The sequence below is a fragment of the Mixophyes fleayi genome, chromosome 10 (assembly GCF_038048845.1).
Source record: "Mixophyes fleayi isolate aMixFle1 chromosome 10, aMixFle1.hap1, whole genome shotgun sequence".
NCBI lineage: Eukaryota > Metazoa > Chordata > Amphibia > Anura > Limnodynastidae > Mixophyes > Mixophyes fleayi.
The window spans coordinates 55875404-55892602 of NC_134411.1; the positions used below are offsets into that span (position 1 = coordinate 55875404).

At 42.1% G+C, this 17199-nt stretch overlaps 1 protein-coding gene across 1 annotated transcript in view; it reads left to right on the top strand.

The window, feature by feature from the left end:
- LOC142104232 (C-signal-like) overlaps nt 1-11517 on the top strand; it is a 73504-nt gene extending 61987 nt beyond the window's left edge. Inside the window, exons 5-6 of the mRNA XM_075188796.1 lie at nt 9823-9933; nt 11202-11517. Coding sequence (XP_075044897.1) covers nt 9823-9933; nt 11202-11315 — 225 coding nt within the window. The 3' untranslated portion in view covers nt 11316-11517. The remainder of the gene's footprint in view (nt 1-9822; nt 9934-11201) is intronic.
- Nucleotides 11518-17199: the final 5682 nt, after the last annotated feature.

Here is a 17199-nt window from a genome sequence, read left to right on the forward strand (position 1 = left end):
TAGTGGAAAGGCAGGTCTGAACCACGGAGACCAGGGTGGACGTGAGCAGGTGAAGGAAGGTAACCGGAGAGTCAGTGGTCTGCAGATAGCAAGTTGTACCACTGCTGTGATGGGAAGACTTGTCCAAGTGCAGGTAGGTAGCGGGGAAGTCAGTGGTCTGCGTATAGCAAGTTGTACCACTGCTAGTAAGTGAGGAGTTTGGTTAGGTGCGGATGAGTGGAGGCATGAAAAGAGTCAATAACTGTAAGAAAACAATGAGAGCACAGAGGAACTTGTTCCAAACAGATATGCAGCATTACTGCTAATAGTCTATGACGGTATGTATACCGCTGCTGAGTAGAGAGGCTTGCACTAAGCGGATATGCGGGATAATAACTGATAGTCAATCACAGGTATGCATATCGCTGCTGAGTAGAGAAGCTTGTTTCAAACAGATATGCAGCGTAACAACTAATAGTCTATAGCGGGTATGGATACCGCTGATGAGTAGAGAAGCTTGTCCACGAGGATATGAAGGCACAGCAGGAGCGCTGAACGGCTGTAGCGGGTATGGGAACCGCAGGTGAGCAGAGCAGGTAATCCAGCAGACAGCTGAGGACACGAGCAGGATACAGGAGTCTGTAGCGGGTATGGGAACCCCCGATGAGTAGAGCAGGTTATCAGCAGGAAGCTGAGGACACTAGCAGAACACAGGAGACACCTTCAGAGACTCACAGGGAATGAGACTCAAGATCAGGCAACGATGTAATGAGCACAGGTGCCTTAAATAGGGAGAGCTGCCTGATCCACCAATTAGATTAAAAGCAAAGGTCGTAAGAGTTCTTGGATGCTGCGCATGCGCAGTCCCTCAAGATGGCGGACGGCCGCGGCTCAGGACAGGCGCTGGCAGGAAGGCTAGAGAACCACGCACCAGCGCAGAGGCACTCACGGTCCGGTGAGTGACAGTGGGACAATTTGAGTGGACATACGGACTAAATGGTTGATAACTATTCTCCATTTTTTGTTTTTGCTTATAACCAATCTGTATCTTCTTATTGCGATATTCATCTGTATACCTATATGATAACAGAATAACAGAATCATTTCTAAGCGAAGATGAAGATATATATATATATATATATATATATATATATATATGTTACATATTCCAGTGAATTCAACATTAGCGCCTATGGGAAGTACTAATTTGTTTTTCTATGCTCTATACGTGATTAAGTGGTGATACTTCAGTTGTACCTCTCAGGCTGCTCTTGTAGGAGCACTATACTTCAGGCTTTGTTTTTATTATCTATTTCTCTTGCACAAACAGCTGGGGTGTGATGGTAATGATATCAGTGCTGATAACACAGACACCGACTTGATAGACAAAATATGCCCGAACGTGACTTCACTGACATTAATAAAATCCAGACTTACCTCTTTAATGACAAGAGAACTATCCGACTGTGTTCTCCAACAACCCGATCACAAATAATAACGCGGCACACGCAGTGATGGGTGCTTGCTTGTTTGAATTTCGAGAACAGTGGGTTGTTGCCACCACAGACACCTGTGGTTACAAGGGGGTTCATCTTGGACCTTACGGCGCCCCCTCCAGGCATTTCCAGACCACTCCCCTTCCTAAAGATGAGATCAGAAGGAAGGCCCTTTAAAGAGCCGTCCGGTCCCTGGTTTCATCGGGAGTGATTGTTTCGGTTCCATGAGAGGAAACAGGTCCAGGGTTATTACTCACACCTCTTCCTTGTACAGAAGCCAAATTATCCTTCAGACATATTATAAGTTTAAAAACCCTCAACACCCATTTGAGGGTACCCAGTCGGATATAAATTCCATGGAAAAGGATGAGTTTCTGGCATCCTTGGATATCTAGGATGCTTATATTCATGTGTCCATCAGGGCAGACCATCACAATCTCCTGAGGGTTGTGGTGGAACAGAACCATTTTCAGTTCAAGGCCGTTTACTTCGGGTTGGCTAGAGCACCACAGCTGTTCACCAAGGTGATGGCGATCATGGCAGCGCTCTTGCGTCTGCAGGGGGTAATCATACTACCCTACTTAGATGACCTCATGATCAAAGCAGAGTTGGCCACCCGCTTTTGGTCCAGTCTGCTTTTAAAAGGTGGACACGTTGCAATCCCATGGCTGGATCATCAACTTCACAAAGTCCAAACATCACGAAGTCCAGTCTGGTTCCTACTAAAGGTATGAAGTTTCTGGAGCTTTTGTTCGACACCAGGTGTCAGAAGGTGTTCTTGCCTTCAGACAATATTCAGACACTTCAGCACCAGGTGAAGACATTGTCTCTCAGACGCTTTTCCCTCAGTCAGTGCAAGAAACTGATGGGCTGCATGGTGTCTTGTTTTGAGGCAGTTCAGTGGGCGTGGTTCCATCTTGGCCCTTTTAGCAGGCGATCCTTGCAAATTTAGACAAGATCAGAAACCCGGTTAGAAGCGCAGTTCTTCTGGTTGTTGACTGTGACCCGTATGTCCCTGCTGTGGTGGCTGAGAATGGAAAATCTCAGCCAGATGTGTGTCCATTCTCAGTTTGAGATTGTACTGTGGTGACCACGGATGACAGTCTCTCTGACTGAGGTGCGATTACTCTCAATCTTCGGTTGCAGGGGACCTGTACACAGGAAGCGGCAAGTTACCTATCAGTGTCCTCAAACTGAGGGCCATCTACAATGCCCTGGTTCAGGCCCAAATACAGAACAGGTCCATTTGGATCCAATCGGACATCGACGTGGCTTACATTAACCATCAGGTAAGAACCAGAAGTTGTAGAGAGAAAAAAGTCAAACGGAGTACTTAGTGCATCTTTATAAACCCACTTTTATTTTCTCTTTTTTTTTTTTCTCTCTACAATATCAGAGGTTTTACGCACCCCTACAGGATTAGATATTGAGGAATAATATGATCATCCAAAGATTTAATCTTATATTAGAAGTGTACAACTACTCTATAACAATTGGAGCGACTATCTTCCCCTTTCCTTATCCTTACTTTTACAAAAGAACCAGAAGTTCCCTGGCAATGACAGAGGTCACCAAAGTCAGGAAGTGTGTGGAACTGCAGTTTCCGGCCATATCTGCTGTCTTCATACCAGGGGTGAACAATTGGGAGGACGATGATTTGAGACAGCATGCCATCCATCCAGGGAAGTGGTCTCTTTACCCGGAGGTGTTCACTCAGTTAGTTCGCTGGTGGGGTCAGCCAGAGGTCCATCTGATTGCTTCTCAGTTGAACCACAAGGTGGACAAGTATTGTGCCAGGAAATGGGACTCCAGGATTTTAAGATAGATGCCATGACGGTTCCCTGGAAGTTCAGGCTGTTATTCATCTTCCCTCCAATTCTGATGTTACCACGGGTGTTGAAAAAGGTAAGATGCGAAAAGGTTCCAGTGATTTCTTCTGGGCCAGGATTGATCAAGAAAGTCCTGGTACACGGATCGTCTCACCATGTCCGCAGATTCTCCTTTGCGACTACCTCTCAGGAAGGATTTTTTCCAGTCAGGGCCCTTTCTTCCTCAGGACCTAGATCGTTTGGCTTTGACGACTTGGAGGTTGAAACCCTGATTCTTCGAAGGAAGGGCCTCTTGGATAGAGTGATTCAGAATATGATCAAAACCAGAAAACCTGCATCTTCTAGTAACTACCATCATATCTGGAAGTCTTACAATAGTTTGTATGAAAAAAAGAGGTTTCGACTTCTTCTTTCTGTTTTGGCTAGAGTGTTGGCATTCCTTCAAGACGATCTAGATAAGGGTCTGGTATTGTCCTTTTATTTTCAGAGGTGTTGCCAGATTATTAAAGTAATTCTATCGTTTTCAAATAAGCATTGCCCAAGCAATTGTATTGTGTTTCCGAAGCACAAGCAATTTATTTAGCAAAAGCAATTTGTTTATTGAACTGCTAAACAAGTACAATACAGTACAATATAGCCGATACATGATACCTATTAAAGATGTTACATTAAAGCAGGAAAGTATGAAAACACTGAATACATTACATTTTCCTTATAGAGCTTCCCCGAGGACAATGGAACAGAGCCATGCTCACATGTAGCCACGTTCAGAGAGAGTGAAAGAGCTGATAAAAAAGCTTGATAGTATCCGGTTTCAGTATAGAACATGTTTCTATTGGTTCAGGGTTCAGGACAGTCTAATGTAAATCAGGTCTTAGGTCAGTTCAAAGGATTTCTCTGGGAAGAGGGGATCACCTTCCCCCAACAGCTGAAAACATGTGCTTCTCCAGGAAACTGACCCAAACCAGTTCTAAACACAACGCCATTTTGATCATTCAATCTTTTATCTTCCATAACTATTGATTGCAGGAAGCGATCACAAAGCCGAAATTATAGGATGAGAGATGGTAATGTGCAGATCAAAATGACACTAAACATGACACATTTGCTAAATCCAGAGCCTTAGATACTTTTAAAGTGCTTTTAACATTATTATCTTTAACTATAAACTCTATTACATTTGATTATAAACAACTGTGTGTTGGAACTATTTTAAGGTGAACTATTTACAAGTGAATGTGTAAGTGTATGTGTGCGTTATTTATCGTGCGATTGCGTCATAACAATATCAATCAATATAGTTTATTTCATCCAATTATTCAACTTTGACAAGATGTACACACATTCCTTCAAGGGTTCCTACATGTCCAACCACAATTTCTTCCTCCGGTGGTACCATGGGATCTAAATCTGGTTCTCCTGGAACAACAGAAATCACTTTTTGAACCTTCAGAGTCTGTTTCCTTGAAACTTTTCACTTGGAAGGTTACCTTTTTACTGGCTATTTCCTCAGCCAGGTGGGTTTCTGAGTTGGCAGCTCTTTTGTTGCTCTCCTTTGCTTATGTTTCATGATAATCAGGCGGTTCTATGAAAAGCCGGCATTAAAGGTACCGTAATAACGGTAATTACGCGCACTATTACCGTAATGACGGTAATAGTGCGCACGCCTCGTTACTTTTCCAAGTAACGCGGACAATTGAATATGCCCCAGGGTATGCTATCATGCTAACAACTCCAGCTATTAACATTCTGCATCTATAGTAACAACAAGTGCAACAAGATTTGAATGATTTTTAAATACATAGTATTCTTTGCTCTTTAGGATATAGAGGCTGGCAGGTTAGAGAAATTTTAGTAAACAAAAGTAAAAATATATATGACAACGCTGGGACTGATCAAGGAAAAAAACACGTTGCTGAAAAGTGCATTAGAAATAATACAATTTAATGGTGATAAAAATATAATGCACACACTGATAGTATACAATATATAAAAAATATCTACCACCACTCCCTTCTGCCCTCTTAATGACAATGGAAGTGTCTTTTTGCAAATCTTGTAATGCCTGTCCTTCCGCTTTAGAATTCAACCCCTTATCCAAAAGCCACATTAGGTTATTTGTCAAATTGTTTGAGGATAAATTGAAAATGCCTTTTACAGTTATTTCCTCCTTTTGTCTTCTTGCATCTGTCCACTTCTCTTATTCCTCTTCTCTGTCAATTAGCCTTTTGGGGTGTGTGTGGCTAATCTCTGGTACAGATTCGGATGGGAAGGAATCGGACGATCCCATTTGATCTGATAGATTTTCTGGTTTTGATAGTTATTATTATGATTATCTTTAAAAGCATAAGAAAATTACAGAAGGTTTATTAGTGTGTCAATTATTGTGGAGCGATAAAGGTCATCATTATTGGTATATCTATTTTATATTTATATATTTTTTTATAATATATAATATCTCACTGCAAAACACTCATTTTATTGCAAACCATAATAGAGTGATTTTGGGCTAACTATGTGGTGCTGATTCCAAATAATACATCTGATTTGTTAGGTTGTCTCTAATTTTTTAGATAGTTGGTACCTCATTAAAAAACATATAAATGCAAAAAAGTTAATGTCAGGCAGAGCCTACTTATTGTATGATATTCCTTCATGTGGGTTATCCGTACAATCGCGTTGGAGGATCCAGCAATAGTCTTCAATCATATGTATGTGTCTGTTTCCTCCATCACTTTTATATCTTGATGAAACCTCTCCCCTTGTTCCCCCCCCCCCCCAAACACACCAAATACCCCCCTCACACACTTGACTTTGTGCTTTTTTGTTTAAAAGAAAAAAGAAAAAAAAGATAAGCCTTACCTCCTCCAGCGGTCCAGATGCAGTGATGTTTGATGCTGAACACTGTCCAGACTCCACTGCAGACACAGAATTTCTAGAGGGGAGGTATCCAGGTGTTAGATTTCGGAATAAAAAACTTGACACAATAAGCCTATGAATTATGCACTTGTTAAAGGCAATGGACGGCCCTAACATGTCCCTTCATCACACCACTGCACCCCCCTCTGCATCACACCACTGCACCCCACTCTGCATCACTTGCAAACTATGGTGTAGAAATTCTACCCCATAGTTTGCAAGTCAAATATAGAACATGAGGTGGCAAATAGACATTTATATACGGTAGAAAAATTACGATTTTCCACCTCATGCTCTATATGTTATATGCAAGCTATGCGGGAGAAAATTACCATTATTTGGCACCCCATGCTCTCTTTTTTGACTTGCAAATTGCAAGTCAAATATAGAGTATGAGGTGCCAATAAATAGTAATTTTCTCCCTCATAGTTTTAAAATAAAATAGAGAGCATGAGGAGCCAAATAATAACCCCCCCAACGTCCTGGATTGGGCTTGGTCACCCCTTTTTTTTTTTTATAATAAAAAACAGAAAACAATTAAATTGTATTTACTCACTGTTTTTTCTCCTGAAGACTGGTCAGCAGATGCAGGGGGTGCATCTCTTCTCCAATGGCTTCCAAAACTCTTCTCGGCTTCTTCACACAAAGGAGGTGGTTGGAGCGGAGTGGTGCATGCTGGAAGGGATGAGGCATCGGGAAATAACTTTACTCATACTGTCAGTGACAGACAGTGTGAGAACCTGGGGGGCGGGGCCAGCACATTGGTGGACAGAGGTGCCGCCGAAGAGTGAGATTATCACATAATAACATAAGTGAACGTGTGACTGCGGTGGGCAGCCCGGGTGCATCGGTAAGAATAGGATGGCCAGTACCCGCCACTACATCTCTGTACCAAACTGCTGACTAGATTAGAAAATCTAGTCAGCGGTGCCCTGCAGGTGCCAGCATCCTAGGCAACTGCCTAAGGTTGCCAGGCCTGCTTTTATGCTTATATCAGTACCCACGTTTGTAAAGTTTGTGAGCTTGTTTTGCACTAGTTCTTCATAATTGTCTGTCCAAGAAGTTCTTGACAACTGAGACATAACTGCACCAGGCAGGAGCTTCAACACCTTTCATAAGTTTGTCAAAATTAGAATCCTTGATAAGTTTACGGATTTGAGGGCCATCAAAGATTCCAGCTTTTGGGGGGAGGGTTTGCCAGGGAACGATCTACAAATCTATTAAACCATCTTCGTCCATGACCTTAACAAATTGTTTCATTACTCCCAGCTTGATATGGAGTGGTGGGAGAATGATTTCTTTCCCTGTCAACCAATTGACTTTATTCTTACTTGAAACTCTCTCTTTTGTACAAGTTGTAACTACAACCACTTTGTATACAATTTTAAGGTCTGCCTCTTAAATTATTCCTGTTAAATGTAGAGATGAGCGGTTCAGATTCAAAGAAATCCGACAGATCCGAGATTTGAGGTTCTGAGTGAAAGAGTGATGACTTTGTTTCGCACACCAATTTCGTATCTCAAGACAAGCCAAAACGTCATTTCCTGGAAAATATTGATGCAAAACTAGTGACAGTTTATATATCTTTTATATATAGCCCTGACTTGTTTTCTCATGTGCCATTTTAGAACAGACAGTATGTAGGGAGGATGTTAACTGCAGTGCTCTGCTCTGAAAATAGCGTTCATGGAGAAAGAAGCAGAGAAAAATATAGAATAGTTGTGATTATTGTATAGTAGTTCTGTAGGGATCAGTCAGCTAAGGTGCAAGATATAAAAATTTTAAACGTTACACACACACACTAACTTTTGGAAAGTAAGACAGCATGCATCATGGAACGTGAAGAGGTAGTAACAATTAGATGTCATTAGATGGTCAGAGGCATCGGTAGATCTTTAGACAAGTAGATACTCAATTGTAAATATAATTTGCCGTCGCTATATAAATAAATGTTGATGATAGACTACACCCATACTACAAAACTTCATAGACTACACACACACACACAATACACTTTGAATGTTAGAGGGCATTAAAGCTACAGTAACAGGCAGAAGTCTTTGGATGGACAGTGCTATGAATTAAGAGTTAGACATTTAGAAAATTAAATAGATGAAGGTGGTTTGCACCTATACTACAAACTCAAAAGTATAGTACTATGCACGTCTCTATGGGTAGGGCATTAATCGGTTTCCAAGAGCGGAGCTTTCAAATACCTTGTTTTACTTAAATGCCATGAGCAACATCGATCTGTACCATAAAGCTGCCCTTGAGAATCAAACAAAGGAACAATGATATATATGCCAGTTACCATGTTTATCTACATCCAGTTACTGTGTCCAGTTTGAGATTAAAATGTTAATCTCGATTAATCTTTTTGGCTAAGCTCAATTGTAGTATCTGACCTAGAACTGTTGGTTTGTGACGCCCTGAATGGGTGGGTCTTCTTGGTCTGATGCAGGAAGGCCGGTGGTGTCTGGAGCCCGAGGTGTCTGTGCCTCTGGGGGACAGGGCCTGTAGGTGACCTGAAAATGTAGTGTGGTCGGACTGGAACTCTCACCTTGCACAACTCTGGGGTAAAGGGGACTGCCCCATACTTGTGGTGGTGGCTATCCCGAAGACTCATGTCTACAAATATGGACTGTAAATAACATCGCCTAACAACAATAAAAAAACTTTTAGCAGCTAAGGGTATTTGAAAGAATACTGGGTATTTTGTGGTTGCTGAATTAAAAAATGAAGGTACTGCTTTTGAATTGGCACTAGGATAATGGATATCCTCAATTAATAGGGAACTTAGCCATAACATGCGCATATAGGATTCTACCAGAACATTCTAGAAGGTGAGACACATGAATATTCTAGGTTTTCACTCTGCGATCGTTCTAGAATACTTACCATCCAAGTATAAGTGATCGGTCACCCAACCAGCAGTCAGATGGCAGTTGAGCGGTTCGCATGTCTATTGTGCTTTTCTTGTTTCTTGTCCATATTGTATGCATATAATTAGTGTAAATAAGTCAACAAGGGCAGTACTGAAGGGTAAACAAGGTGATCTGGATATATGGGACCAATGAGGTCCAGAAATTAGGAACAGTCCAGAAACCACACTGGAATGCATCAATAACAGTCCTGTAACAGACCAGTTAACAAGATAGAACTCAAAAGAAAGATACAATGTGTCTCATACTGGAGTGACAAAGGGACAATGAAGTAAAAGAGATCATTATTGCCTAAGAGCCTGGCAAAATTTAGGTAGCTGATTGGGTATTGGGGATCAACAATCATCAGGTATTTGAACACAAGTGTTGAATGCCTGGTTCTCTACAATTTAGTCATACACCTGCATGAACACATTGTAGATAAATTGGGTGTTTGTTACTTAGTATAAGTGACCACCTCTACGTATTCATGCATAAATACAGTGGATATGAACACACAGTAGTTTCCTACCCATAAAATGCAGGGTTAAAAACTTGCACTCCTTTAGTAATATTGAACACATGATGCTACCCTACATTTTTAAAAACACTAGATGCAAACACATGTATTGTCCTTCATATTAGCATTCCAGACTTTTTTACAATTTGTTTTTACAGGCTGCACTTAATATGCTTACCCGTTGTCAAGCTGAAGTATTCAAAAATGATGGCATTCTGTGTACAGCTGTTCACCCAGGCTGGGTTAAAACAGATATGGGAACGCAGAGGGTAAGTTACAGATTTGTATATGGTTACTAATACAGTGTCTGGACATGCACAACTGGTCTGCAATAAGAAAATGATTGTATTAGGATATGGTTTTAGTATGGTTACATTAATAATAAATTAATAAATAAGGATGCGTTCATATTACAGTCTTAAATGAGATTCAAACAATTGTAATATAATTAAATGCACTGTGTATTGAAAAGTATAGTGTTCAGTAGGGAAGTAACAAACCTAAGATTTGGCTTTGAATTCAGAAGGATAGGCTTTCAAAGTGTGTATGGCAAAATTCCATTCTGGCTTAATTCTTATGTTTTGTACAATTGAATTTTGATCTCCTTAAAATTTTAGTATGCATCTTAGCATGGAAGTCATTACTTCAATGATTTGGAATTTTACAGTTAATGCACACTTTTTAATTTTAATATGCAAATAAGACTTTGTATTTAATTTGGTAGAACCTTTTGTAAAATTATTCAGGCTCGCCGTGGCCATTAAAGTTACCAGAGATGTCTGTCATTTATCAGTGTCCTGTCAACTGGTGCTTTGCCCTGACAGGGGTTGAATAAACATTCATGCAGCATATATAATTGCTCTAGTGCTTGAACAGGCCTAATGCTCCAGCGCTGTGAGCAGAAATTAATCGATTTGGTTCCAAGTTACACAATCATTAAAACACAACTCACAGTCTGAATGCTGTGTTCCACAATACACGGCATTGCTTCCACATGATGGTTGCCTTAGAATTACATTGACTTTAAAATTAATCCAACAGTGCTTCACGTTTGAGGGGATGGTCATATTAGGGCAAGAATGTGAAAAAAAATTCTAAAATCTAAAAAAATTCCTGCCAACAAGTCATGCATGACACGGATACATTTTGTATAGCTGTTATGAACTCCTGCAGTAATACGTAAATGTCACAGAATGTACATTACCCTAGACTCTCACATTGTCAATAACCTCAGTTTTTCATCAGTCACTGCCCCATTTGAGATTATAGTCTAAACTTTCTAAAACACACACCACATCTTCTTTGTCAGCAGCCAATTAACCTACCAGTAAGCATTTGGACTGTGGGTATAAACCCATGCAAATATGGGGAGAACATGCAAACTTCACACAGGTAGGTGCCCTGGTTGGAATTAAACCGAAGGCCCCAGTCCTGTGAGACAGTGATATACCTTAGAGTATCATGAATCATGCATGCATTTAATAAAAAAAAAAATTAAACAAATTTACAGCATATTTTATTTATTTATTTCTTACAGGCATTTCTGACTACAGATGAAAGCGTGACTGGAATTCTGAATGTTCTTAGTTCTCTTTCTGAGAAACAAAATGGAATCCTAGTGAGCTGGGATGGGAATGTCATTCCTTGGTGACACTTTCAAGATTCTTCTGTTGCCAACCTCTGACCTGTATCTAACTTTAAAAAAAAAAAAAGTAGCCAATACTGATTTTAATTATTTAAATGTTGTGCACAAAGATGTTTGCTTGATATGCCCAAGCAATTTAAACCAATCCGATTCTTGTGAAAAATTATACTATTATTGCCTCTGTAATTAAAGCACAATTATATTTTGATGGGTTTTTTTTACATTTTCATAGACCTCTGCAAAAACGTCCATGAAGTTTATAAATAAGATGTTCATATTATAGTAAAACATTTTTGGTACTGTGTAAAAATATCTTACACAAATAAAGCGCACACCTACTGCTTTTCACCATTTAAGATATAATGCTACACTGAATATAAGACGTGCCCTTCTAGTCACCAAGACATTCTCTTTCCAGGGATGGAAGGACAGATTGCACCACACTGGCAGACAGTCTTTTTTGTTGTATTTATAAAGCATAAAGGAGTTTTATCACCAGTAAACATGTTAATGTAACTGAGTGACCGAAGTTTCTGTATTTACTTAGAGCTAGTCTCTTCAGTTTAAAATCCACTCTCCTGCTTAACATCTGATGAAGTGTAAAAGCCGTAAGTCGGTAACAAGAGCAGTGGCGCACGCAGGGGGGTTTCTGAGTCTCCAGAAACCCCCCCCCCTGCGCTAACTAAGTGGCCGCCATAGCGGCACTGTCCCATACAGCAGCCGCGGCGCTGTCAAAGAAACATCCGCAGCGGTGCTGTATTGTGCCAATACTGCGTGCGCCCCTGAAGAGAGAGGCAAAAACAAAGGAAGGCTGTTACTAACAGTCAGTACATTTCCAAACCACAAGTAAAAATCAAATTTTGTTTGTCATAAAAAATATAGAGCAATCCGGCGGTTCCCAAACTGTGCGCTGCGGCTCCCTGGGGTCCCGCGGCGCTGTCTCAAGGGTGCCGCGATCGCCCTAGAAAAAAATAAAAATAAAAAAATAAACTTACCTATCATCCAGCGCCGGATCCTCCTCCTCACTGACTGCCGGGTGTGACGTCATCATGTCCGGCAGCCTCAGTGAGGAGCTGCAGCAGAGAAGATGTCAGGGAAGAAGGTAAGTAAAGGAAGTGAAGGGGGGCACTGAGACACACGCTGAAGGGGGACACAGAGAGCCACTGAAGGGAGACACAGACAGGCTAAAGGGGACAGAGAGAGGCTGAAGGGGACAGAGAGAGGCTGAAGGGGACAGAGAGACACTGAAGGGACACACAGAGAGGCCTGAAGGGACACACAGAGAGAGGCTGAAGGGGGACAGAGAGAGGCTGAAGGGGGACAGAGAGAGGCTGAAGGGGGACAGAGAGAGGCTGAAGGGGGACAGAGAGAGGCTGAAGGGGGACAGAGAGAGGCTGAAGGGGACAGAGAGAGGCTGAAGGGGACAGAGAGAGGCTGAGGGGGACAGAGAGGCACTGAAGGGAGACACAGAGAGACACTGAAGGGAGACACAGAGAGACACTGAAGGGAGACACAGAGAGACACTGAAGGGAGACACAGAGAGACACTGAAGGGACACACAGAGAGGCTGAAGGGGACAGAGAGGCTGAAGGGGACAGAGAGACGTTGAAGGGGGACACACAGAGAGGCAGAAGGGCACAGAGCGACAGGCTGAAGGGGGCACAAAGCGACAGGCTGAAGGGGGGGGACAGAGAGACACGCTGAAGGAGGGGGACAGAGAGACACGCTGAAGGAGGGGGACAGAGAGACACGCTGAAGGAGGGGGACAGAGAGACACGCTGAAGGAGGGGGACAGAGAGACACGCTGAAGGAGGGGGACAGAGAGAGACGCTGAAGGAGGAGGACAGAGAGATGCTGAAGGAGGGGGACAGAGAGAGATGCTGAAGGGGGTCAGAGTGTGAGATGGTGAAGAGGGGGACACAGGGTGTGAGATGGCGAAGGGGATACAGAGTGATATGATAAAGGGGCACAATGTGATGGTGAAGGGGCCTAAATACATCTTACGTCATTTTGACCCAACTACTTAAAAAACGGGACTACCCGGTAATCATTTTTGCTTAGGCGTGCCTTGGAAAAATTATGGTGACCCTAAGGGTGCCCCGAGCTGAGAAAGTTTGGGAACCACTGGAGCAATCAATAAAAATCTTACAGACACTACTAAAGAATAAAGTACATTGCACAAGCTTGCACCTCATCTTCAACATTTATATAGTGCCAGCAATTTCTGTAGCGCTTTACAATTGGGAACAAACATTACTAAAACAATACTGGGTAATACATACAGACAGAGAGGTAAGAGGGACCTATCTTGAGTTCATAAGACTTTATAAAATGCGTATGCACAATGACATTTTTTTGGCATGCAAATGCAATATATTTACCTCACACGTACATAGGTGCATACACTATTCCACCTTTGGGAACTGCATAAGATCATTCCGCACCTTTTATTTATATAATTTATTACAACCTACTACATTAAAATTAGATATTTATGTTAAAATAAATAAAAAATGTATTTTGCTTTTTACTTTTTTTTTTAAGCACTGCAACATTACACTCGTGTTTAGCTAACTCTTCTGTGTTTCCTAGCTGCGAGCTTAGTAAACACATCACTATTACACTGTCTGTCTATAGAGCCGGGGTTCGGCGGCTGTCAAAAGTTTAAAAATAAATAATTGTTCAAAAAAAAAAAAGCCTGGGGTTCCCCCATCCGAGCCGTATTAACCCTAGTGCTGCCAGCCTATTGTTGGTTACGTGAAAATCGGGGGTATATTTGCATTGGGCCCCCCCCAATTTTCACATAACCAGCACTAGGCAAACCAGCCGGGGTGGGTGACACTATAGCAGGGGCACACGTGGCAGGGGACCCCCTGCCTTAATGACATACCAACCCCAGACTGTTCAGCGCTGGGCTGGATTCCCTAGGGAGTGGGGTCCGTTGAAAAAAATGAGCGTGCCCCCCCCCCCCCCTCTAGGAATAACCAGCCCAGTGCTGAAAGCACTAGGGCTTTTCTTACCCCCGCGGGTTGTGGGTAGTAGGGTAATATCACCCATAATAAAGTAAAAAACACAGACACCATTTTGTTTTGTGGAACTAGAAGTCCCAGCTATGCCAGGGTGCCATAACCAGTCTGGGCATGCTTATGCTTGTATAACTACAAGCACCAGCATACCCATGGCAACAAGTGCAACAAGAACCACAATTGCCAACATGGCCTGACACCCATGACTGGCTGAGGCCTGTAGTTCCACAAAATTAAATGTTTACAAAACCACAACACCCTGTTTAAAACCACAACATTTTAATAAAAATAATAATATCCCAATAAATACACTAAACACCCTCATTCATACCACATAAATTTATTAAAAATAATAAAACCCTAATATGCTTAACCATCTGAATTCTTCATCTGTTGTCAGCAGCTTTTAATCTAAAATTGCTTGTAAACCATGTCCCAAAATAATTTGTATTCCAAATGTTTATGCTTGAAATGTCACAAAATAATTTGTATTCCAATTGTCCATGCTTGGAAATATGTTCTGTTCCTCTGGCCAAAAGGGCCCCCTTGTTGCTTGCAGACTTCTTATCTTCAGGCCAGAAGGGCCCCCATATTTGTATTCTAAACCAGAACACACTTGGTTAAAAAAAAAAAAGAAGATGACGCTAAAACAGCTTCATCAGTGTCCAAGCTCTGATACGCAATGAGTTTAGCACAGCCGCAAGGTCTATCCCCATCTATTATGGGAAAACCCCTAAGACTATAAATAGACTTTGTGGTTGTGCTAAACTCATTGCGTATCGGAGCTTGGGAATCCAATCCAATGCTGAACAGCCTGGGGTTGGTTGTCATTATGGCAGGGGGACCCCTGCCGTGTGTCCCCTTGCTATAGTGCCACCCACCCAGATTGGTTTGCCTAGTGCTGGTTATGTGAAAATCGTCTGGACCCCACGCAAATTTTTCCCCAAGTTTCACGTAACCAGCAGTAGGCTGGCAGCACTAGGGTTAATAATGCTCGGACTGGGGGACCCTACGCTTTCTTTTTTTTTTAACATTTATCCATCTTTAAACTTTTGACAAATATCTGGCAATTTTACATGAAATCTCAGGTTCATACATCAGCAAGTTTCAACTCAAAACCAAGAAAATCGCTGGATTATCAAAATCGGAGCTTGATACATTTACCCCCAGGAGTTAACATTGGTTTAGCATTCGTCCACTGTATCTTAGTTACCTTTGATCCCTGCTATCCTCAAGCTGTGGTTTGCCTAATGAAGGAATGTCTAGGACCATGCAGGAGGGTATTATAGCTCCAGCCCAGACTGGGAAGGAATCAGACTGCCGAGCTGGATCAGGAGCTTACCAGCGACATGACAGATTTCATACCAAGTTGATTTGAGTTGATATAACTTTCCTATGTGTCAGAAAATGGTTAATTATTAAAAAACTAAAAATGTCTATGTGGGGATAAGTAGGAGTCATGGAAGGTGTTAAGGTACATCTAAATGCAAGTGCTGGATGGTCAACAGTTGTTAGAGAAGGTACGCAGTAGGATGGTGCTTGGAAGTGAGGGAAATTGCATTAGCCACTGGTAAATAGTTTGTATTACATGGTAATGCCTTTGTATTTGAGCTGAGAGACCAGAAGGATTTGGAATTTGCTAATCTGATTCAGAGAACGCCATATAGACTACACATACATATTGAAGCACTTGTTGAAAGTGGAAATGTCCTTAACATTTCAAAGTTTTCTGAAGTGTCCTTAAAGCTTATAGGTCTGGCATTTTTATTTCTTGTTCAATCCTCCATGACATTAGGTAGGTTCCCTTTCCAGTTTAGGTAGCTACAGGTTAAAAAATACCCCCAGATGGTATATAAAGGTAGCTCCCCATCTTCCCCTATGCCATTTCCTGTCTCTAGAATAGGTAGGGCAGGTAGTGTTTTATTATCTGTAGAGCAGTTGCTTACCTTCTCTTGCAACGCTGTGAAACACTATTCCATGCTGCAAGCAGGGCACCCGGCTGATTACACAGGGAACACCAGTCTGCCGCCTTCTGGAGCACATCTAACATTTTTTAATTTGGCCCCATTTTGGATGCATGCGCGCATACCGAGCGCTAAGATGGAGACCACGCTACTATGTGGAGTCTGAGTCTTTTGAATGAAGTTGCGGGAGTATTTTGCACGTAATGCAGTTTTCTGCTCAGGAGTAATACTTGGCCCCCTTAGTAATGTAAGGAATATAGAACATGGATAAGATATTTACTATATAGGGGTTACAGGGAGCGAGCTCTCAAAATAGCATAGATTTGCATGACACATTTGCAATCAATGCGATTCCCCAGTTTATTTGGATCTCCAGTGGATTGTTAGGAACCCCTCTAGCCGATACAGCACAACCCGGAGTCTGCACTGCCAGTCAGGTGTTCACTGGAGCCCTTAGTGGTGGGGACAGACTTGGCCGCAGACTAACAGAGGGTCGTGAAGTGCGTACCGGCTGGGGAGAACCCAGTAAAGCGGAGTGAAGTCCAGGCATGGGTCAAGGGCTGGCAGCAGACAGCAAATCCAATAAACAAAGAGGTCAAGGGTCACGAGCAAACAGGAAAGTCGGTAAACACACCAGAGGTCGGGGGTCACAAGAAACACAGGCAGGGTCCAAATCCAGGCAAGAGGTCATACACTGGCAATCCAGCAGAGTATCCACAGTACAGGGACAAAGGCCAGAGCACGTCAGTAAACTGGTAACAGGAAGCTATAACCGGCAGTGAGGCTGCAGACCTCACTGCCTTAAATAGTACCAGGAGCCAATCAAGACAGAGGAGGACAGGGCTGACAATCAGCCTCAGGAGGCTGCTAATTAATTACTAGCTAGAACTAGCATAGGTA